The sequence below is a fragment of the Mustela erminea genome, chromosome 17 (assembly GCF_009829155.1).
Source record: "Mustela erminea isolate mMusErm1 chromosome 17, mMusErm1.Pri, whole genome shotgun sequence".
NCBI classification, from domain to species: domain Eukaryota; kingdom Metazoa; phylum Chordata; class Mammalia; order Carnivora; family Mustelidae; genus Mustela; species Mustela erminea.
The window spans coordinates 46,202,221-46,226,675 of NC_045630.1; the positions used below are offsets into that span (position 1 = coordinate 46,202,221).

Below are 24,455 nucleotides of genomic sequence, written 5' to 3' on the forward strand. Positions count from 1 at the left end.
ACGGTGATTAATCTGTCGTGAACAGAGAGGTGACATCCCAGAGACCTATAAAATTCTGCTTTCTTTGTTTGACAGTTTAAGATCATTTCACCCTCATGTCTTCTCCACTACCAAATCTCAAGGGGTTTAGCTTGTGACCTACCAAAAGCCTGCGACTGACCTTCCTTGCCTTCCTGGTATGATCACAGAAACCGCAACAAGCGTCTTAGGTTGGTGTCATTTAAGGCTTAACAGCAAAGAAATTGTTCTTGCAAAATGGTCCTCATTCGTTGACCTCTATCCTATCCACAATCCCTTAATCTAGGGCCACATCACACACAGATTCAAAGATGGGCCAGGCTGGAAGGACCTTTGCCAATATTTAGAGACCTGCTTCTTCATTTTCTAGAAGAAGAGCAGGAGTTACCTGATGGGAACGTGGGTTGTCAGAACTCATGCAGCAAGTGAAAGCTCGAGGTGGGACTCGAACCCAGGTCTCTGGATTACCCTACCAGTGCTCTTTCCATGCTAGCAGGCCTCGTGCGTATTTGTGGTATTTAAATACGAGTTCACATGGAGATAAAGAAACTACTAATCTCCTCCATCTACGTAAACCGTCTGCAGAGAGGAGCAGGGTAGAGCCCTGCAGAGAAAGATAGAAGGTGCTATCTGCTGCTTCACTCCGCTCTCCACAACTGAGCTAGATGATAATCTCTGAGCAGCTTGCCCCCGCCCGGTTGGAAATGGTGAAACATTTGTGACTGACCTCCAATGACCAAGAAGCTTCTGGGTGGGGCTGGCGCGCGAGGTTGGGGGGGGGGGTTGGTGGGGACGCTGTTTCCATTAGGACGGTGCCGAAACACAAGCTGGGGTCAGATGTTGCTTGTGGTCCTGCGGTAAGTAGCCTCTGGGGAGGTGGATTTTTAAATTAGTTGGAAGAGTGTGTGTCTGTGAACATAGAGTGCGGAGTTCTCGGAGGGGATTCTATGCCTGTGTGCTGGGATTGCAGAGTGTGGAATTCACTTGTATTTGTCTTGGAGTGGACCTAAGATTGAACGGTTTGTACTAGATAGACATTAGTCTCTTATTCCCGAGACCTAAGATGCGTGTGTGGTAACAGCTGTGGCAATCAGAGCTCCAGCTAGAAGCTGCGTAGACCTTGGATCCAGTCAGAGCTAGATCCAAGGAACTCTGCTAAACCTGTGTAAGCCTCAGTTTCTCCATCTGTAAAATGGGTGTACAACCACCTACCTTCCACCGTTGCTCTGAGGATAACAGACAAGTAGTACATTTGATGCCTAGTGAAGCAGTCAGTCAATAATAGCTATTAATTAATCCTTCTTGTTAAGTCAATGGGGAACTCGATCCCAGAGAATGTCGCCCTGCGGGAGAACTGTCTTTAAGATTTGTTCCAAGTTGCAAAAGACTGGCATATGTGGAGGGAAGGGACTGGGGTGGCAATTTGAACACGATATGAGTGGGAGTCAGAGACTGCACACCGTCACAAGGAAAGTTGTGGAACAACGGCAAAGAGTGATACGTGACCCTTACGTAGAGTTTATCCTGCACCCAGAACCGTCCTAAGAGCTTTACATAGACTAATTCATTTTGTCCACAGAGCAGCCCTGAAGATGCTGGTGCTATTAACAGCTTCTCTTACAGTTAAGGCAACTGAGGCACAGAGGAGTTAAGTGACTTGACTGAAGTCAAACAGGGAAAGAAAATCTTCTGGAGAACATTAGTGTCCAAGAGCGTGCTTAGAGCCGTCCTCTGGGAGTTCAGGAGGCGCAGCGCTCACGAGTGCCCATGAGGCTCTCACAGAGGACTTGGTGATGGGACAATCTGTTTCTCACTCTGTATACTGACCTTGTTGTTTGAGCTGCGGCAACTCTGCTCAAAACGATACAGTGAGTGGAATAGGCTGTGCAATTGGCGGGACCCAGGGCAAATGAAAATCTGGGGTTCCTTGTTAAAAAATGATTAAGGATCTAGAGATGGCAAGAGCAGAGTCATAAACCAATCCAGGGACCCTCGCCCAGCTAGACTACATAGGTGGCAGGCCCTGAGACCCAACTGTGAGGCAGAAACAGTGGAAGCTTCCACAGTCTCACTTACCCCCTGTGATAAACTCTAGGAGGGAGACATTTGACTTCCCAATTAGCAGGGGGGAAACTGAGACTCAGGGACGTTGAGTGGCTCCTGCAAGCCTAAATAGTGTTTCTTCTAGATAAATGGCTTGAATTGCAGTGTGTACAGAATGACAAAACGCGACAGAATGATTTGGCCCTTTCACTTTACCAGGAGCTTTGTGGGGCCAGCAAAACAAATCTATGAATACTGCTGAAGTTGCTTGCGATTCCCCGGGTACTTGCTGATTTAGGCTTAGAACTAAGTCGCATTCAGGTTGCATTGATCTCAAGTAATTGCTGATAGAAAATGCCTTCCCCCAGACTACGAATTAGAGATTTTGAGTAATCTGTTTTCCTTCTTAAAACTTGGCTGTGCCTGTCCCTATAAATGTGTACTACCAGAGATGCGGCAAATCTGGTGAAACTCAGACTTGCTATTTCTGGTTGATTTGAGTCTCTCATCATTTATGTCCATGTTACACTCAGGGAATTCTAGAACAACAACACATCGGAACTGGATCTATTTAGCACACCAACCCCCCTCGGTTTTAGACAGAGAAACTGAGGCTCAGAAAGAAGTGACATGCCCAAGGCGGCTGAATTTGCAAAGTCACCAAGCTGGACAGTTGGTTGGGGTTTTCCTTTCTCATTCCAGATTATGTCCCAGCCTCCTGGGGTGAGACCCCTGCCATGGTAACCAGCGCTGGAGGGAATCCAGAGAAGATCTTTCTGACGCCCAGGACAAAGGTGATGCCTTACTCTCTGTTGTCCCCTTCCCCACGGTGTCTTGCAGACCTCACTCCTCCCTTCTCACTGTTGGGTACTTTGGCCTTCTCTGTCCGCTGGTGCATGGACATGGCAATAGTCATGGGAGTAGGGACTGTTTAGGACTAAGGACTTCCCAGGACCATATGGCTTTGTATCTTTGGTTGCTTTTAACTCTCATTTAAAAATCATGGGTGAAGGGCGCCTGGGTGGCTCAGTCGGCTAAAGCCTCTGCCTTCAGCTCAGGTCATGATCCCAGGGTCCTGGGATCAAGCCCCCCATTGGGCTCTCTGCTCAGCATGGAGCCTGCTTCTACTCACCCCCCGCACCTGCCTCTCTGCCTACTTGTGATCTCTAATAAATAAATAAAATCTCTAAAAAAATTTTTTTAAAAAGTAAAAATCATGGGGGAGCCCTGTTTTCTTACAGGGCCCATTAGAAATGGGTGCATTGTAATAGGTAAGCCGGTTTGTGTTCAATCCTCTGTTTGGCTCTGAGGATCCCTCCCTGTTGAGCACCTCTACATGCAGCACTTGACTAACCTTCTTAAATATTGCGTGCAGTACGGTAAAGGCTCTGGCCCCAAAATAGCGTTTGAAATCTGTCCTCTCCTTGGGGGATGAAAGTCCGGTTTTCTCATATGTAAAATTGGGACAACAACAGTAGCTACCTTGTAAGTTTGTTATCCTGATGTTTAAGCAAGATAATTTATAGGGCCATCTGGCTGGCTCATCTGGCTGGCTCGTGACTCTCAATCTGGGGTCCTGAGTTCGAGCCCCACATTGGGCACAGAGCCTCCTTTACAAAAATTCAAAAAATAAAAAACAGTAAGATAATTTATGCCAAGTGTTTTTGCATGATGCCAGCATATAACAAGCCCCCATAACGTGTGTGAGTTAAGAAAATGAAGCAGGTGCTGTCCCCATTTTTCAGATAGAACACTGAGGCCCAGGGAGAGAAAGCAGCTCATAGCGAGGAAGGTCAGAGCTTAAATTCCAAACCGAAGCCATCTAGCCACCACCGTCTGCCTGTACCTACCCGTAAGGCTGCCTTGCAGTGAGTGCATCCAGCTTCCTCCCACAGTATCTTATTTACGTGCGGCCAAATCTGTGTGGAAGCCTGCGGAAGACAGCAGCTTCCCCTGCAGTCAGGGCTGACAGGCGCATTTCGCCGGACTGCTCCGTCCCTCCTTCTCCGTCACCCATTGCCTGTTCTTCGAAGTTCCCACTCGGACTCCTCTCTGAGTGTTCTGTGCAGGGGGGATCAATTTTTCCTCCAAGACAGTACATAAAAATTACAGACATCAGGCCTTCCTCCAACTTTGTTGTGACGTCTCTTCTGCTTTTCGATTTTTTTGTATGTTAATGTCTTGGTTTTTCAGGTACAATGAGAGCTTTTGAATGTTCAGATGGCGTTCTCCCGTTCGTCCTGTCCGTCAGACTACTTCACACAGAGCCACACACCTAGACCACTCACTATATATTTAATTGGAACTCACACACGGAGCTGATCTCTCAATGTTTTATTAACACAGTAAGATACAATTTATGTAAATAAACTTTTTATGTAGATAAATTTAGTACTAGGCTAATTGAGGGACTCAGAGTTTCTGGACTTATTTCAATATTCTTATTTTTTTTCCTGGGGCGCCTCAGTGGCTAAGCCGTTAAGCATATGCCTTCGGCTCAGGTCATGATCTCAGGGTCCTGGGATTGAGCCCCACTTCCGGCTCCCTGCTTAGCAGGAAGCCTGCTTCTCCCTCTCCCACTCCCCCTGCTTGTGTTCCCTCTCTCGCTGTGTCTCTCTCTGTCAAATAAATAAATGTAAGTAAAATCTTTTTTTAAAAAGTATTCTTTTTCTGATTAGAAAAAAGATACGTTAACTACCGAAAACTTTGACAGTGACAGATAGTATAAAGAGTTAAATAAAACATCACCCACAATACCCAGTTTTGTTAACATTTAAGTATATTTTCTTCTACTTCCCCTTTTCGAACAAAGTACATTTAAATGAAATCCCTGATTCAATTTCCATAAGTTTATATTTGTGAACAAATCTATATTTGATATGCAAAATTACTGTCAATGAACTATTCTGGATTTGATGAACCGAATCAGGTGACTGGGGCTATTACTAAACTAATGTAAAAGACAAAAGAGTTGAATGACCCCAAATGTTCTTTTTTGTACAAGGTTTTATTCTTTTAATATTTTTAATATGTTTTGTATGTAGCTAAATATAAGTGCATGATATATCTTCATGGAACAGACTCCTTTCCCAGATTAATTTTTTCTCAATGTAATTTTAAATGTTGGTGTAACATTCCATTCTGTACCTTCACTGTGATTTATTTAATCTTTGTTTTTCAATGAAATAGTTTCCCATTTTCACTTTTATAATTGGTAGTGGTAAGACTACGTTGTAATAGCAGCTTTGGTCCCATTCCGGATTGTTTGTAAATTGTTCCATGCCTTTTACCCATTTACCAATTGGAGGTGTAAGGGTTTTTCTTAAGAATTTTTGGGAAGAAAAATCTGAAACCTTTTAAAGTTATACATAGTACACGCTCGTTCTAGTGTTTTTATCATCTATTTGCCTTTAAATTTATTTGACTTAAACATATGAAGTTTTAATATTTTCGAGTCAAATCTATTTTTCCTGTTTCTTTGTGATTTCTTCCATTGCATATAAGCTGAGAAAGTTTTCTCTCATGTAGGATTTAAGAACTATTACTGAATTTGTGAACATCCAACCTATTTCCTTCTAGTTAATGTCTACTTGAAAATATTTACTTCTTTAATTCCTTTGGAATTATTTTGTTACATCCCATCTGGATGCAAGCTATTCTTTGTTTTTCTTATAGGTAGCTAATTCATTATTCTGTGTGTGACATTTCTAAATGACGCTTTCCTTTCCTCCCAGTGCTTTGTGAGCCACTTTTGTGATTTATTTATTATACATCCTAGCAAAGTTTTTTCAAGTCTATACCACCCTTTAAAAGTGGTATGTTAGGGGCACCTGGGTGACTCAGTGGGTTAGGCCCCTGCCTTCAGCTCGGGTCATGATCTCGGGGTCTTGGGATCAAGTCCCACATCGGGCTCTCTGCTCAGCAGGGAGCCTGCTTCCCTCTCTCTCTCTCTCTCTGCCTGCCTCTCTATCTACTTGTGATCTCTCTCTGTCAAATAAATAAATAAATAATCTTTAAAAAAAAAAAAAATAAAGGTGGTATGTTAGGAGGTTCCTGGGTGGCTCAGGCCTTAGGCATCTGTCTTCGGCTCAGGTCATGATCCCAGGGTACTGGGATAGAGCCCCGTGTCGGGCTCCGTGCTCAGTGTGAAGCCTCCTCTGTCTCTCCCACTCCTTCTACTTCTGTTCCGTCTCTTGCTATCTCTCTCTCTCTGTGTCAGATAAATAAATAAAATCTTTAAAAAATAAAAAAAAATTTTTTTTTAAGTGGTATGTCACGGGGCACCCGGGAGATGCAGTTGACTGAGCGACCAGCTCTTGGTTTGGGCTCAGGTCATGATCTCAGGGTGGCGAGATGGAGCTCCATGAGTTTCTCTCTCTCTCTCTGTTCCCCCTGCGCTGTCTCTCTCTCTCTCTCTCTCTCTTTCACACACTCAGATAAATAAATAAATCTTTTTTTTAAAAAAGTAGTATGTCAGGAACCTGCCTGGTCACAATTCCTTTTCACATATGTTTTAGCTCTTCTCAACTGTTATTCTTTCCCCTGGGAAAATTTGAGATTTCGTTTGGAGTTGTAAAAAATTCTCACTGTAGTTTTGATTGGAGTTATTCAGAACCAACAAATTCATTTCCAAGTGATCTTTTTCAGTCTTCTGGATTCCTGATCTGAAATATCATGTGTCTATTAGTTTATGTCTTTTTTAATTTTTTATTTCTTTTTTTTAAAGACTTTATTTTTAAGTTTCTGCACCCAACGTGGGGCTCAAACTCACAACCCTGAGCTTAAGAGTCTTGTGTTCCCCTGAATGAGCCAGTCGGATGCCCCAATTTTTAGATATCTCAGTACATTTTTATTACTTTCTTCAAATTATTCTTCAAATTATTCTCAGCTCTATCTGGTGTGAGGGCTGCTGAGGCTCCTGGTTCTCCCTCCCTGCAATTCCATTTCCTAACTGGTTATGGCTGATCTAATAGGGAGAAGAACTGATAATTTTAGAATATTACCATGCCCGGGTGCGCCTGGGTGGCTCAGCGGGTTAAAGCCTCTGCCTTCAGCTCAGGTCATGATCCCAGGGTCTTGGGATCAAGCCCCACATCGGGCTCTCTGCTCGGCGGGGAGCCTGCTTCCTCCTCTCTCTGCCTGTCTCTCTGCCTACTTGTGATTTCTGTCTGTCAAATAAATAAAATAAAATCTTTAAAAAAAAAAAAGAATATTACCATGCCCTCAGGACTTTCTCATGTACTCTCATCAATTCCACTACTTTTTCAATCAGTTCTTTGGGGATTTCTAGGTATATAACCATGTCTTTTGCAAATAAGAATGAATTTGACTTGCCTTTGCCCCAAACCATGACTTTATTGCTTTCATGTATCAGTTAATAGCTCAGCTGCAGCACGAGCCTGCCTGGGCACCAAGCCCTGTTACCTCTTCTTATAGTCTTGAGCAAGTTATTTAACCTCTCCTTGTCTTCGTTTTGCCCTCTGTAAAACAGAAATAATAATTATACCTGAATTTTTTTAAAAAGAAAAGGAAAAGGAAAAATAGTACCTCCCTCTTCGGTGGCTGTGAGAATTAGACGAATGTTATATAGAAAAGTGTCCCCAAGCCTGCCCAGTAACTATTCCAGACCCTTATGATTACTGGAGGTTGGAGGCTGGAAGGACTTCCTACTTCCCAGAGTTATAATCGCGAGGATTAATTTTTTAAAATGGTTACAGTAGATATCCTTGTTCTCAAATAACCACTAAAACATTTTACCGCTTGGTAAGATGTTGATTATTGGTATAGAAGAGATAGTCTTTATTATGGCAAGAAATAAGTCTCATATTCTTATTTTATCAACTTATGAAAAAAGAAACGAGTATCTGACTTCATCCGACGATGGTGTTTGCATATTATGGAGATCATCATTGCAAAAACTCCATTTACTGCATTACTCTTTGTATTCTGTAACAGGCAGTTCCCTGTAATGACTGAGAGCTGAGCTTGGTTTGCTGTTTGGCTCTTCCAGCAGCGGGGGAGGGGGTGTGGGGAAGCGGGGTGGGGACCAGGGAAAATTGCTCACCCTTCCCAAGCCTTTTATGGTCCCGTTAGGAAATCGGGATCATGTCTATTCTTGCAGAGCGAGAGCTCAAAAGAGCATGGTAAATACTCAACACCAGTTTTCATTATTGTCATAGTTGACTTCCTGGATGTCCCTGGAGTAACTTCTTGATATTATCTTGTATTTACTTCTGTATTCTTAAGTGATATGATCCAGCAGAGTTTTCCATCTTTTTCTGTGCCCTGGAACTGTATAATAGCACGGAAATTACATGTTCCTTAGAAGTTTAAAATAACTCTGGGGCACCTGGGTGGCTCAGTGGGTTAAGGCCTCTGCTTTCAGCTCAGGTCATGATCTCAAGGTCCTGGGATTGAGTCCCGCATCGGGCTTTCTGCTCAGTGGGGGGAGCTTGCTTCCCGCCCGCCCCTGCCTGCCTCTCTGCCTACTTGTGATCTCTATCTAATAAATAGACAAAATCTTTAAAAAATAAAAAAGAAGTTTAAAATAACTTATTTTCTAATACTATTTGGACACAAATTTTGAGTCGATTAATTGCAATAATGCTTTTATTTTCTAGAGTCATTTATTGCATGCTTATTATTATTATGTGACAAAAGCTATAATAAGTACTTCACGTAGCTCCTCTTGTCATCCTCAGAAGCAAGTATCATTTATATTTGTCTTACTGAAACCTGGGAACTAGTTATTATTGGTCCCATCATACAGATAAGAAAACTGAGGCTTTGAAGAGTTCAAGAACTAGACCAAGTTCATGCAGGAATGAGCGGGGACGTGAACCCAAGCTGACTGCTGTTCTGTGCTTTTTGTGGCTAAATAGCACGCTGCCTGCAGAAGTCTTTCTTGTTACTTTGTTTTGATTTTGGTCTCTAAGTTTCCTGTGCCTTATGGAATCAATTTTTCTAATTTATATTTTTCTAGGAAATCATTATTTTTATTGATATTTCATTTTTAAAAACACCTTAGTAGCCTCATAATTTTTGATCTCCTCTGTTTCTGTGGCTTTATTCATAATGAGTTTGGCTTATATATGTTACCTCCTTTTCTTGATTATTTCAAAGTGCATTTTAAGTTAGGGGATTAAAGTCTAGTAATGTGAAGGAGAATGGATGATATTATAAAATGGAAACAGATTTTTTTCTTTTAAAATATCCCATTTCCATCCAAATTTGTTTCTCTTCCCCGCTTCCTTACTTCAGTCTTTTTTTTTTTTTTTTTTTAAGATTTCATTAACTTATTTGACAGATAGAACACAAGGAAGGAGCGTGGCAGGCAAAGTGAGAAGCAGGCTCCCCACTGAGCAGGGAGGCTAATGTGGGGCTCGATCCCAGGACCCTGGGATCATGATCTGAGCTGAAGGCAGACGCTTAGCTGACGGAGCCACTTAGGCACCCCTTACTTCAGTCTTTAAAAAAACAGAATACTTGGATCTCAAAAGAGCCCGAGGAGGACTTTCGAGTGTCCGGCCGTTCATTCGCCAGGGCCTAGAAAGGATGTCTACTTGTCTCAGCTCCACAGTGAGGGAGCGGCAGGGCTGGGAGAAGCAGCTCGGCTCTCATCTCTTTGGCTTTGTTCTCTCTCCACACCATTCAGCTATGCCATGGCTCAAAATTTTAATTTTAAAAATAAGCTAATGAAGATTGCAGAAAAAGTCTTTTTAAGGGATGCCTGGGTGGGTCAGTCAGTTAAGTGTCTGCCTTTTGCTCTGGTCATGATCCCAGGATCCTGGGATCGAGTCCCCGGGCATTGGGCTCTGCTCAGTGGAGACACTGCTTCCTCCTCTCCCTCTGCCTGTTGCTTCCCCAGCTTCTGCTCATTCTCTCTCTCTGTCAAAAAAAAAAAAAAGAAATCAATAAAGCCCTAACTATATTGATAGCAATTATTGATTATTGCAATCTGTGTGGTTTTCATAGAAATCTTCTATTGTGCTCTTGTTTTAAACCACTCTTCATAGAGTGACTCTCTCCAAAGAAAGCATGTCAGGCAGGAACGCAGTGTGTCCCTACTATTTCACGTCAATGTTGGGTTGTACCAACTAAAGGCTCCTCTATCATTAGAAAGGGGAAGCAGAAAGATGGGATCCAGGTGTACCCGGAAGTCTTGGGATTTCCAGGCGGGCCTGAAGTGAACAGAGGAAATGCTTCCAGCACTCTTCTGGACTGTGGTTGGCAGGTCCTTGGCTGGATGCTGCATTAGTGTTGGTTCATGTGTCAAAACTCAGCAGGTCAAAGAGGGCAAGACAGTCCCAATCTCGATGATGGGATGAGCCAGTGGCAAACTCTCTCATGGTCCAGGCACTGTTTTTCACAACCTAATTACCCTAATTTGCTCATTTCCTGGTTATTTGGTATGTGTGTGGGGGGGAGGTGCAAATGAGCAGAAGCTTTTGCCCACTGTCTGATCAGCAAATCTGCAATTAGACCCCAAGGAACAACCTGTTCATTGTGGTTAGGGGCCATTAGTCACTTAAATAATGACATCTGTCATCATTTTTGTACCTCATCCTGTCCCAGTTCTTATCTTCAAACTATACTCAACATGAGTGCCTGAGTTTCCTCAAATAGACCGGCTCAATTCTAATAGCTCTACTCTAGGTGCCATCTTGGTGAAGTGTTTCAGATCTTCCTCCATTTACAGTGGGGTTAGGTCCCGATAATCCCACTGCAAATTGAAAGCGTCTGAAGCCTGAACTGCATTTACTCTACCTAACCTATCAAACATGGCTTCGCCTTGCTCATCTTAAACAAGCTCAGAACACTATGGTTGGGCAAAGATCATCCAACACAGAGCCTATTGTATAATAAAGTGTTGAATATCTCATGTAGCTTATTGAACCCAGCACTGAAAGCAAACAACAGAATGCGTATGGGGGTGTGGAAGGGTCGTGAGTGTATCGGTTGTTGACCCTTGTGATGGCACAGCTGACAGGGTACCGCACCGTGCCTGGCCAGCCCGCAAACAGATCCAGATGCAAAATTCCAAGAACAATTTCTACTGAGTGGGTGTCTTTTCCACCACTGTCACGTCTAAAAGCCAAGTCAAATTGTCAAGAGTGCCCAACCATAATCACTGAGTGCTTCCCCCATGCCTGGCATTGTATACCGGTCTTTAGAAATAGCATAACGCACCGAGTGCACACAAGAACTCGGTGAGGCAGAGGCTGTCATTCTCCCCATCTCACAGGTACAGAGGCTGAGGTACTGAGAAGTTTAATAATTCCCAGTTGGAAGGGAAGAGAACTTGGACTCTATCCGACATCTGTTGGACTTTAGGCTTGATCCTCGCACAGGTACAGTGTGTCATTTGGCTGGTAAGATGTTTGTAATATATGAAAACGATGGAAGGAAGTAGAGGCACTATAATTTAATAAAAGAGCCTAAAGAAGGTATCGGTTTCAAAACAATGGAACATTGATTTAATGCAGTGATTCTCAACTGGGGGCAAGAGTTGCTGCCTCGGGGTGGGGCTTTTGGAAATGTGTAGGGCCTTTCTCAGTCATTTTGGTTGTCCCATTAACCTATTAGGATGGTGGTCTCTTGGGATGTCAAAATGTCCAGCACAGCGGAAAAGAGTTCTAGACAACAATGAAAGATCTATTGGAGCTAGATCTCAGAAAAAGTGCTCAGAAATACTGATAAAGAGGAATAGTAGTAACTCACAATGATGCCATCAAACTCAAGGGTAGCACACTCAAATGGCTTCAGGGGTCAATCAGGGCCTCCAAATCCAACTCTTGACAAAACCTCATCAAACAGAATCACCGAGGCACCAAATTTGGTCTGTGGGCCTCCAGTTTGGAGCTTTGTAATGGAGGTTTTTCTGATCTGGAAACATGTTTACGATACATTCAGTGACAAGGAAAAGCTGCCGATCAGTACGATGCTGTGTTTAGAAAAGACTGTATACGTGTACACATGTATTTACACGTGCACATAGAAAGAGTACCTATAGTTATGAGAATATGTAGAAAATGTTACAGAATAAAATGCGGGTGATTTTGTGAAATGTTTTGCTTATTTGCATTTTAAATTCCACCACAAATGTCCGTTGGTTGTTTAATTTTTAATAAATAAGGAGAGAAAGGAGCCTTAAAAAAATATTAAAATTCAAGTGTGGTTTCAGAACACAGCCCTTAGTGGCTTTCTGGCCATTCCCTCCGATGAAAGAAAAAGAATAATTTCTGTGATTAAGGACAAATGAGACATTGAAGATGAGGTAATCAATACTAAAGCACCAGAGCGCCTTTGAAACTGGAACAACACTGTTGGTTTCCCAGACACACTGTCTTGGCTTCTAGCTCCTTCCTGTGATGTTCACGTCTTTTGTGATTCAGTAAAGCTCTTCTGTCAAAGTCCAATCTCCCTTTTGCCACTGCCCCAGAAATCAATACTGGAATTGGCTTCAGAAATCAATACCTGTCAAAATTTTAGGCGGGCTTATCCAAAATAAGTCAAGAGCAAGGCATTAAAACTCTCATCTGTGCCTTTTTTCAAATCAAGTGGCCCCCACCCCTTGAAGATCATTGTTTTTTCCTGAAAAACCCCCATTTTGCTTCATCTCCACCGTTTTTGTGTTTTGTGGTTTTGTTTTGTTTTTTTTCCAGCTCTGTAAATTTTATTTTGTGCACAAGTCACTTTTAACTGAGCTTTCTTTCTGGAGTTTGCTGATCACTGGGGGCAGGGGGTGGGGGCGATACTGGATTTTCTACGCACTTGTCTATGGACTTTGGGAACTGCCTGGAGTGTTTTCTCACCTGCCCGTCTGGGTTGTGTCTACTTCCCGCTCCCCTGAACCCCTTCTAACCAGCGCATGATACTCATAAGGCAACCCACCGCGTTCAACTTGAAAAGCAAAGGGTAATATTAGGTGCTCTCGGGAGAAGTAGCTAGAACTTATTATATAGGAAACGGGATGGGTTAAGGACGTAGGATGAATAAATTGGATATGTGTTGTTTCCAACATTTTGATCTTGTGAAGTCACGGCCAAGGACTAGCTTGATACTGTGTGAAAGAAGATGGTGGTATTTTTCTCTCTGGAAACTTCCAACTGGCCAACACCCACAGCCCTGGAGAGGCCTTCGTGGCAAACCCCACACATCTTCCTGCCCAACACGGCCTTCTCTCTCTTTTGACTCTTGGTCCCAGTTCTGATCTTAGAAAGCCCCTGTGTGAGAACCACAATCAAAACAAAAGTTTTCAGGACTTTCCACAGCACCCTTAGCCCTTGGAAATCTCAATGACAGTAAAAGTCTTGTAAAGGTTTACAGTGTACAGCAGGACAACTCGGGGGTTGTGCCCCTCATCTCAGGACAGTGTAAGTAAGTATCCTTTCAAAAGTTTTGAAGTTGCCCTGCCTTTGTCTTAGAGTAAACACCATATTCAGCAAAATGCTGATGAAATCCATACGCTGATTTTTTAAAATCCGCATATCTGTGGGCATACATCCAGAGTCTTGGTCCTAAAACGCCACAAAGCCGCACCCGGTGTGCGTGTGAGTGTGTGTGCGTATGTGTGTGTATTTAAGATTTGGGTTTCTTCCATGACTCCCTCTCATTGCATTTGCTTGAGTGGAACCCTTGGCACTTCCAGCAGCAGGCTCCCCGGGAGCCGGGACCAGTGGTGGGACTTGTAGGCTTGAGTTTAGAGCCCAAAGCTAGGCCCGGCCGCGTACTGGCTGCGTGACCTCAGCTGTGTCCCTCTGCTCTCTGAATCCCACAAGTTTGTTATGGGGGGGGGGGGTCTCACAATCTCTCAGCCCTGGGCCGCGTGAAAGAGGTAGGAGGGGGCTCAGCGCTGTGGCCGGCATCGAGTGGCTGCCCCATGACCTCCACCCCGCCACCCGCTGTTGGGTACAAATACCTAACGACTAGTTACTCCTTCTTTGTATATTCAGAAACTGCAATCTGGGGAGAGGAAAGCCAGTGCTCCCCCGCCCCCAGCAGCCAAGTTTGCCTGAGTGGAGCTGGGGGGTAGAGCCCCCGAGTCCTAGCAGCCGCCTTGCCTCCTGTGTTTCTCCTGGACGGTCCTGTGGGTGCCCTGCGTGCAAACCAGGTGCCCAGCCTGGTGCCCCGCACGTCTCCTCCTTCTGCCCCTGGAAGAGCCCGAGTCTCACTGGCGACCCGCGGCCGCCCTGCAAGCCCATCATGCTGACAGAGTGAGTGGGGTTTTCCAATCAGACTCACAGGTGTAGCTGACTTCTGAGCACGCACACCACCCTCCCTGGCTGCCCAGAGAGGCAAAGGCACCAGCTCTGAGACACACAGCATCAACTGAGGGCTGTCTCTGGCTGGGAGCCGGGATGGGTGTGTGGCTCTATGAGAATCTCTGCAGCCTCTGACTCCGACCCTTCTCCTGTCCCAACAGAGACATGAAGCTCTGGCACGGCTTAGTGATTGCAGTGGTGTCCCTCATCCTACAGGCCTGCCTCTTTGCGGCCATCAGCTACCTGCTCAGCAGGCACATGGGTAGGTGGCCTTGCATTCCCTTCTCTCCTAGCCACTTGCAGGGACCATACCCGAGCCTCCAGCAAGACAAGCCCCTGAACACCCCTGGAATACCTATTTGAGAATCCACTGGCCAGATCACCCCTTCCTGGGGAATCCCCACTCTGACCCGACCTGTTTCTGGTTGGGGATGGCGGCCCACAGTCCTTCCACTATCCAGACCTTCTACCCAGAGACCAGCTCCTGCAGTGCTCTCGGGGGTGGGCGCATTCAGCCGGGGTCTGACTCATCTTCTTCATCGCCGCGGAAGGACTCAAGGGCGAAGACATGGCTCTGGGTATGACTGGACTAAGAGAGTGGCTTGCATTCTTGAAGTGATTCTCGATGGAAAATAGAGAAGTTCTGTTCTGGGATGGCATTATAATTAGGGAAAGTAAAATAAAGGCAGTCTAGAATAAAGAAATAAAGGAAGTAAATAATGAAAGGCTTTTCAAGCCATCCATCCCAGCCATCCATCCCAGCCGGCCAACCAGCCATTCGTTCATTCATCACAACAGGGAACAAAACAAAATTCCCCGTCCTTCTATAACTTGCATTCATGGGGGGAACAGACAACAAACCAGATAAACAGGTAATACACACGCGTGTTGGATTATGGTGAATGCTAGGGAAGAAGACGATGAAGCAAGGCCAGGAGATAGGAAAGGGATGATGGCCAGCATCACTGACACTGACATGCCGACATTTGCATATAAATCTCTGGAAGTGAGGGATCCGAGATGCATCTGCAAAGGCCCTGAGACAGCGAGATGCGTCTGCAAAGGCCCTGAGGCAGAAAGGTGTTTGGTAGCGAACAGCAGGAGCAGAGAGGCCAAGGTGGCTGGAACTGAGAGGGATAGTGACGCCATGGAGGTCCTTGGAGGCTGGGACTTCAGCTTGTACTCTGAGCTAGGCGAGGGCTGCTGCAGGGTTTTGAATGGAGGCCTGAACTTTGAAGAGGTCCCTCCAAATGTTTTTGCCCTATTGAGGGCAGTGCTCAGAGACAGTGTGTGCTTGCTTGACCTAGAGAGCTGCCACTGTTGACCCTTGCCTTGTCCCCTTTAGCCAAGGAGAGTGAGCGGCTACTGAAAGGGGCCAGGCTCCAGGCCCCGAACCCCAGCCCTGCCCACCATCAGCCACTTGCTGCCAAGGAGGAGACTCCCAGCAACTCTGTGTCTGAGCCCCATTATAGGCGTTATAGGCGTGAGTAATGGGGAGGAAGAAGCGGGGGTGGGAGGGAGCGAACTTGTCCTAAAGCTTCTTCTGCTCTGTCTGGGCGCCCAGGGAGCCGCCCTACAGTGGCCCTGCTCTGTCCCCGTCTGCCCAAGGAGGATTTCTTGCACCCACCTCAGGGAAGGCCTTGCCAAGCCTACCTTTTGCAGTAAGCTGCTCTTCCTATCACACGGGGCGCATCTCGCTGGGTTTGTGTGGATCTGGGTTTGGTCCAGTGTAAGCCACTGCAGAAGGGGTTTGGGGCTGTCTCTGTTCTGTCTCTGTAATACTATGGCGCCGGTCAGTGGGGCGGCCAAGATATCAACCGCCTCTGGCCATGGGATCCGGGTGTTTTAATAAACACGAGTCTTGGTGATGGTTCAAATCCCCATTCCCCACGGGCGAGTGAACCAACAGGGACACCACCCTCTTGCTTTCTCTCAGGGCTGGGGAGATGCACCAGGCCACCGTTCACACCAGTGGAAATGGCTGCTTCCACAGCAAGACCACAGCCCCGCTCTACTCACTCCCCAGAGATCACACTGTTTCTTATGGTTTATCGCTTGGCTGATTTGCATTTGCTCCATCTAATTTTAGTTTTTCAGTTGGAGGGATCTGGTGGTCAGGCTTCCCCCCGGCGCTGAGATAAGAGCCTGTGGGGACCAGAAGAGAGCACTCATGTGAACTGAGTGTTTCTGTGGGAGCGAAGGGGCCCTGGTGTCACTGGGACCCTGGCCGGAGAGCTTCACTGGAGCCCTGGCCAGAGACTCAGCGACACTTTGGCTCTTAGGGACCTGGGAGGTGTCATCCAACCCTCTTGCTTCACGGAAAGCAAAACCAGACACAAAGAGGGATGTCACCTGCCTAGAGCTAGCGGTGGGTCTAGATCAAAGCCTGCGCCGGTGAGGTCACCACGGAGGCCCCCGAGCTGTTTGCCAGGGGCTGCTCTGTGTCCGTGTGTCTCTGCTTGCCCCTCCCAACACAGCCCAGCCCCAGGGTGTCAGCTACTGGTTTTAGATGGAACTGGACAGAGCAGTGGTGCCGGGACTCCTGGGCGCATTCCTGACTATTTTGGGGGACCCTTTCTCCTCCCCCTTTCTTCAGTTCCTTTTTTCTCTTTTAGGGGGGCTCTGTATTTCTCTTCCCCGCTCGGCTTCGCGAGGCTGGCTCTGCCTGTCTTTGTTTCCTTCTCCCTTCCATTGTGTCCATCCCCCCCACAACACTCCCTGGATCTCCCTGGAAGAACAGTTTCTATTTCTCCCTAGATGACAGCAACACATCCTCCGGTAGCTCTGACAGCTCGAACAGCTCAGGCAGCTCGTCTCCAACCTGTCAGGTAACAGACGCCCCCAGCAAGCCCAGCCCATCCTTTGCCATTAGGGTCCTTGTTGCACAAGACTTAGCACCACCCAGGCTGCCCCAGCTACAGAGATGGGAGCAGGGCAGGCAGGCTTCTTGAACATCCTTAGGGGATGGGTGGGGGGGGGGGGGTGCGGGCAGGCTTACAGCAACGCAGATCTTCCACACAAAAGGGGGTCTGAGTGGGTAAAAAGGCAAGTGCAAATGGGTCACCTCCTCCTCCCCGTACCCCAGTCACTGAGCCAAAGTCCCCTTTGAGTCCTGACCTCACTGGGATTCAGTTTCCACATCTTTGCTTAAACCCATGAATCCCCTACAGACAGGAGGCACGAGCCCCGGGCAGCCCTCCCCATCTCCCCCTTCCCTGCTCTCCAACCCGGGCGCCTTTCCCTTGCAGCTTGAGCTTGGGGAGCCAAGCCTCCTTGAGTGAGAGTTCTGTCCTGGGGTTCTCCCCTCCTCTGACCTTGGTAGGAATCTTGACTCCCATGCCTCTGCTTTTTCTTCCCTCTAAGGCCACGAAGAATATGAATTATGCACAAGTGGTCTTTTCCGCCACCAAAGGACTAAAAAGTGAATCTTCCCTGGACTATGAGAACATCAAGGAAACCACAGATTATGTGAACGTCAATCCAAAAAGCCACAAACCCAATTTCTGGGCTTTTGCGAAGCCTGATGACTCTGAGCCGGTGGAGTACACGCAGGTGGCCCTGTGAGGTCTAGGTCTTTAAGGGGGTGCTGTTCTCCAGAAATTCTCGCACTCACCTTGCAGGGGAATGACTTTTTTTTTTTTTTTAGCTCACTCAGCAAGAAAGAGCCAGATCAGCTATCAGGAAGAACTTCCACGATCAGTATGGACGAGGGGAGATATCAGTAGAGAAAGCAGGAACGTCTTTCTCCATAGAAAAGTGTGAAAAAAAATTTTTTTAGTCAACTGTACTGGAGTTCTGTTTGGCAATCTTACCATTAAATGACTCTTGGAGCTCTTTACTGTTTGGCAACAAGCAACTTCCTTAAAAGTTTTAAATAAAATGGTCTTGGTTTCCTCTTGCCCAACCCGGCGAGCGGCCCCCTTCCAGAGCTGCATCTTGCTGAGTCGTGCTACCCTGCCCTCAGCACTTTAAAGTAGGTCACTTAGAAAGCTCCCCATCATTCAACCTTTGAATTCCCCGTTTCTTAGGAACGAAAGCTGACAGGGCCTTGGTAAATACCAACTAGCAGCCCAATCTGTGATTCCAGGGGACAAAAAATTCTCCCCCAATTCAACCCAATAAAGTGCAATCTTCTTTTCTGGTTTGTTGTTTTTGTTTGTATTAAAACAATGAGGAATAAAAAGGCACTTTCTTAACTGCGTGAAGCCCAGCTTGTCTCAAATCAGCCGACGCCGTGGTATTTATGGGTAAGGTCCTAGACACAGTTTGACTGAGTCATGAATGGAGTAAAAGTGTCCACAAGCCTGTCATTTCCTTCCTCTGACACTGCCTAGAAGTTCTCATCGGTGAAACATCAGAGTCAACAAAAATAAGGACTGTCCCTGTTGGAAAGGAGGATAAAATTCGTCATCATTTGTAGCTACAAAACCTCAGAGGATTTACCTCACATGTTCTAAAATTGATGATGAGATACACATACCATATACTTTTTCCAACAGGCAATTAAGCCACAAAGTGAAATTTTTTTTTTTTTTTGCTCACAACAGCTAAACATCTCAAACAGTGGACGCCCCAGGACCTCCCCTAACCAAATTCACCAACCCCGGAGGAGGGGCATGCAGGACTTCGAGAGGACTCTATCGGTACCTGTGCCCCACCTGCTGGCAGCAAACGACCCTTTGCGTCCTGGCACGGAGCGCAGTGGGCCGCTTTCATCTTCCCAGGCTCCTGGTCCCCAAGATGATCTGAAGACGGGGGTTCTGGTTTGCGTTTCTGGGGCCGCGCAGTTCTGCCTGTTCATACATCCCTCCACCGCTTGGCTCTCATTGCGGTTCCTCTCCCGCTCCAATTCGGATGTCTGTGCCCCCTTAAATTCCTATGTCGAAATCGTAACCCCCACGGTGGTGGCATTAAGGGTGAGGCCTCTGGGTGCGATTCGATGGGGAGGGTGGTGCTCTCCTGGATGGAATTAGTGCTTTTGTCAAAAAAAGACCCCGCAGAACTCCTTAGCTCCTTTTGCTTTGTGAGAATACAACCCACCTGACGGCTTCCACCCAGAAGACAGTCGTCACTCTGCCTCGCTGACACCCTGATTTTGGACTTCCAGCCTCCAAAGCTGAGAGAAAGAAAGTTCTGTTCTTTATAAGCCCCCCAGTTTGTGGCATTTTTTTTATGGTAACCGGAATGGATGAAGACATCTGCTTAGAGCGCTTTTCTTAGTGGGAAAAAGAATTTTTATTGATCAGAGGGGCAGAATGAGGAAGAAACACCAACAACATCACCACCAGCAACACTGTCTTTGTATCTAGAACTGAAACTCCACTTCTTATTGATCTCTTTTTAAAAAAGAAAATAAAAAAGAGAATTTAAGGGTGTGCGGAAGAGGTTCAGATGAGTTATCATACACCCAAGGGAGGCTGGGCAGGCCCACCGCGGAGACAGGTCCCACACCAGGAGAGGGGACAAATGAAATAGTGCAGGTAGAGGGCCTCCTTTCTGCAGGATTCTGGAAGGGCCCCGGAATCCAGAGAACCACACATTAAAAGAACACTTGAACATCTGGGTGGGTGAGGTCAAAGCACTTAGACCCAGCTGTGGGGACAGGTAAGAGCTTGTACCAAACATGTGACAGAAGGAAATGAACACAGAGCAATGAAAACAGACCTTATAAATGTTTGGGCAGATTGGGTATGGAATGTTGAAATCAGACATCGTCAGCAAAAATATCCCAGAGAAGGGTGACTTCTGACCTCAGTTTAGAATGAAGGCTGAAAAGTCAATTGAAGGGAGAAGAGGCAGAAGGAAAGGTAGCAGGCCTGCCCAGCGCTGGCTTTCCATAAATGCTCCAGGAACTGACCTGTCCTGAACCACAGGAGTCTGTGCCAGGGCCGCCTGGAGCGGGGAGCTGATGTCAGTGAACACAGAGACCTGAATGCCACTGACCATCTCATTAAGGTCTGTAAGGAACTCTGTTATGACTGGCTTCCAAGGTATGATACTTGTAGCAAATAAATATATCCTGGAGGTTAATTAGCCCCCGCCCCCATTGCTGGTCCATTCTCGGAGGGTCCTGTCTCTAACTAGGGAGGAACGTGAGACTGCCCAGTGACTAATGGAGATTGGTGCCCATCGATGGTGCAGATGATTTCTCAGATGCCCTGATAAGGGAAGAGGAGGGCTGATTTCCCGTCCTAAGGAGTTTGGGCCAACACGCTGATGGCTGAGGCCAGCTAACAATGTGAAGTGACCCACAAGTTCATTATACCATGTTGCGGGAAATACAGTGTCCTTTTTACCCCCGTGAACTTGGAAAGTCAGCTATGTAAATGTGTACGAACGGTCGCCTGTATGAGTAATCACCTTTTGAGGAGCTCAGTGTTCAGCAAAACGAAGTCACTTTCTTCCATGTCATACACTAGCCATCCAAGAACGACCATGCCGCCCCACTCTGGATTCCCCCGCGAGTGTGGACCGAATTAAAAATCTCTTCAACTTTCTCTTACAAGATACAGAGAAACTGATCTGCTACCGGCAACGAGTGGTTGATGACATGCCAGTTATGAACTGGGACTCTCTAGTGGACCAGAATTAACATGACCTGTCATCAACAGAGGTTGGTCTAACGGAGCTAGCATCCTAATGCCCACTACAACCACAGCCGAACTCCATGAGCGATGCTGTGTTCCCGGCCAACGAGACCCACTAGGGTGAGGAGGTGTTTTATGCCCACCATCAGTGGGCTTTTTGCTCCTGGGATCAGGATGCATTTCTGGGCTCAGGGGACTCTCAAAAGGCCTCCTACCCCAAGGCCCAGCCTCTAAACTGAGCACATTATAATAACTTCAGCTCCTCTGTGTTTTTGAGGTCCCATTCGCTCTCTCAAGCACTCATCTTCTCAGGCAACAGTCTCTACACGCAGTCCCTCCCCGTGACCTTGTTCTTCGTCCTTTCTTTTTGTTGTTGTTGTTTAGAAGATTTTATTTATTTATTTACTTATTTATTTAAGAGAGAGGTCAGCGGGGGAAGCAGAATCCCGGCTGAGCAGGGAGCCCGATGTCGGCCTCGATGTCAGACTCGATCCCGGGACTCCAGGATCATGCCCTGAGCCAAAGGCAGTCGCTTAACCAACTGAGCCACCCAGGCGCCCTTCTTTGTGCTTTCTTGACAAATACATCCTCCATGAACTCAGAAGCATGTGTCCAGGTTATCTCCGGAGAACTGGGTGAAATGGAGGAGACAAAACTCCAGAACTTGTAGAGAAAGGTAACAGGTATGAGAGCAGAGAGGCAGGCTTCCCTGTGGGTCGGGTCAACTTCGGACTCACTTTCAGCTCCATACTGCCACCTTGTGATCCACAGGGCAAATCCCAGGACACTCATGTTTTCCTCTTAAGTGGGTGAAGATCCCTCCCCAGCCCCTCAAACTCTCTTCCCCATCGCCACCCGACTCAAGGGGAGCAAATCTTATTTCAGCTTGAATATCCCGTTGTCCCCGCTCCTAGGAAACAAACACGCCCAGAAACATCCTGGTTATGGAGTTTCATGGGCCACTTGTAACCCCATCTCCAGATTCCTGACCCAGCAGTAAGCTACTGCAGCCTGGGCTGAGTCTAGAGCCCCTTGATAAACAAAAGATCCATTTACATACAAAACACAGACCTGGACATCCGGAAACTCACTGGCCTATAAAAAACCATTCTGAGAAACCTTCAATCAACCAATTCCCTCTTGCCATTCTCCGCCCTGCCAACCCCTTACCTCCCTGCTTCCATGCAGGTTCTCTGGGACTGAGCACTATACTCCAGAGTCCACAGGAAGGCATAAACACTTCATCAAAGTGCCCAGCCCAGAGACAGCATGGTTCTATCTCTCCCGGGGTTTGCTGTCAAAGTGAGACTAACCCCAGACGACAGAGACCCTCTTTCATGCTTCCCATAGGAGGTTACTCACCAGGAGCAATCTGGAGCCGGGCCGTCATTATCCCCCCTGTAGAGTGTTCTACTGTCTACTGTCTTACAGCCCACCCTCCCCTCCCCCGGAAAGGTAGGCATTGTTGTTTCTAGTTGATATGGAACCCGTGGCTCAGAGATATTTGAGGACCTGCCCAAGATTATACAGATAGAAGAGGAACAAGAGCAGCACTCGAACCCAGGTCTTTGGAGTACAAAGGTGGTGTCCCTCCTACCTCCCAGTCATCACGATGAGCAACAGTTTACCCGGTATTGACTTGGGCACGAGGGACCGGACCTGTGGTGTGAAGAGGGGGGTGGCTTACACGCACAGGCAGGAGAAACTTCTGCCGCACTTGCTGGTGTGGGAAGCTCCTAAGCCCAGCTCCACCAGGACAGTTGGACAAGGAAGAAGAGGCTGGGTGTCAGGGACTGACATGGGCGACAGAACGTGGTGAAGAGAGACTGTGGGCCCTCACCTCTGCCTTGAGCCTTGGTCCCATTAGGTCTAGGTCCCATTAGGTCTAGGTCCCACTGCCCGGTTGTTTAGTACTGAAGGCTAGGGACACTTTGCTCATTTACAACACAGTTCAGGGTCTTTTTAAGGAAGCCGAAGGAAGCTTCTCAGAGCTGAGAGACCTCTTAAAGCTCAAAGTTACAGCCATTTCCTGCAGTTCCCTAGGAATAGAGGGCAGTCAACCTGGTCGCTGGGGCTGTTCTCAGGAGCTTTTCATTGCATCAGCAGCCCTGTCTTCTAGCAGAGAGCTCCTGGGTCTACCAACCACTTTTACACCCACAGTCCTATTTGACCCTCATAACAGAGATGAAGGATTAACCAGCATTCTCCCCACGGTGGCCATCAGTGGTGGCAGAACCGAGACACGGTTCTCCTGACTTTCCATCTGATGCTCTTTCCATCTCTTAGATTAGAACCGAAATTTGGGAGGGGAAGTCACCCCGGGGTCTCAATCCCACTGGAGATAATGAGGAGGAACAGGGCAAAGCCCCAGAGTCCACGTGCTTGGCTGCGGCTCCTAGTTTCAACATCACAGAACTGAGAGCAAAAGTAGACAGCACGGCCACGGCAGGACCCACAGTCACCAGAATTGAGTCCAAGGGTATAAATGTCATTGTCATGAAAATCCAGCAATTCTTCTTCTAGAGCCTGGTGGTTAGAAAAGGCTCTACTGTAGCCCCACGCCCAGTCTTGCAAAGTCATGACAGGGTAGAGATGGAAAAGATGAAGGCACATGATGATGCAAGTTGATCATCTCTGTCCTAACGGGCGAGAAGACAGAGGCCCGGAGAAGGGAGGGGACTTGCCCGGGGACACACAGGCACCTGAAGGCAGAGCTGAGTCTCAAACCCTGGGCTCCCGACTTCATCACGGCAGGCATGGCTCGCAGTAAAGCTGTGAAAAGCCTCAGGGAAATCCAGAGCATAGATCCAGCCAGACTTTCTGTAAGGATGTCTCCTCTGGGTGTCCCAGAGGAAGGCGCCGTGTGGGTCCGTTGGGGGAGGAAGGAGACTCAGCAAGCCATGCTGCCTCAGAGAAACTTCATCCACTCTCTTACTGGGCTCATTTTTTTCTTCTTTCCTCCCACTCTCACCGGCTCTCTCCCAACGTGCCCCACCCCTGAGGGTCTGCTTTGCCCTGGCACCCATCCTATAAAGGTGAATGATGGGGGGCGGGGAGAGAAACACTAGCATCCATGGATTTTTCCTAGCTACAGGTGCTGCACTAAGCCCCCCATCCCCCTTCAGCAGACAGGCCGGCACAGCGGGCAAAGCTGGTGCACCTGCCGTACCCCTCCTCCTCATTGGTTTCCTTCCTGAAAGAAGCCTCCCCGTAGAAAACAAACAAATCCAGGATCTGGGTAGAGAAATAGGACCCTTCCCGGGGGTTTTCACTTCTCCCCACTCCTGGTTGCACCAAGTGTGCTCTTCAGGGTAGGAGGGGGACAAAGGGTCAAGGCGGGAGACCAGCCAGAGTCCTTGCCCCCTGCTGGACCCCCTCTTGCCGTCCTAAGCCTGCCTGAGACCTGGGGCACCACGTGGACCACATGGGTGGGTTCCCAGGCACGCTGTGAATGCGCAGGGTCAGGGAAGCAGAAGCTTTGACTCTCCCCGATTCCCAAGGTGTGAGACTAGGAGCAAACGAGGGTCTGCCCGCATACCAGAGG

General features: G+C 47.2%; 1 protein-coding gene across 1 annotated transcript; it reads left to right on the plus strand.

Moving 5' to 3' along the window:
* The first annotated feature begins 782 nt into the window (after positions 1–782).
* RHEX (regulator of hemoglobinization and erythroid cell expansion) lies at positions 783–18,463 on the plus strand. The gene is made up of 6 exons (XM_032318965.1): positions 783–875; positions 14,016–14,276; positions 14,486–14,586; positions 15,670–15,807; positions 17,082–17,152; positions 17,688–18,463. The coding sequence occupies exons 1-6, from the start codon at positions 856–858 to the stop codon at positions 17,886–17,888; spliced, it is 792 nt and encodes a 263-aa protein (XP_032174856.1). The 5' UTR covers positions 783–855; the 3' UTR covers positions 17,889–18,463.
* The last annotated feature ends 5,992 nt before the right edge of the window (positions 18,464–24,455 follow it).

Excerpts from the sequence above, each read along its gene's own strand:
- RHEX (XM_032318965.1), top strand. The coding sequence starts at position 856 with ATGTTGCTTGTGGTCCTGCG. Across the intron at positions 876-14,015 it reads ATGTTGCTTGTGGTCCTGCG|AAACTGCAATCTGGGGAGAG; the intron begins GTAAGTAGCCTC and ends TTGTATATTCAG. Across the intron at positions 14,277-14,485 it reads AAGCCCATCATGCTGACAGA|AGACATGAAGCTCTGGCACG; the intron begins GTGAGTGGGGTT and ends CTGTCCCAACAG.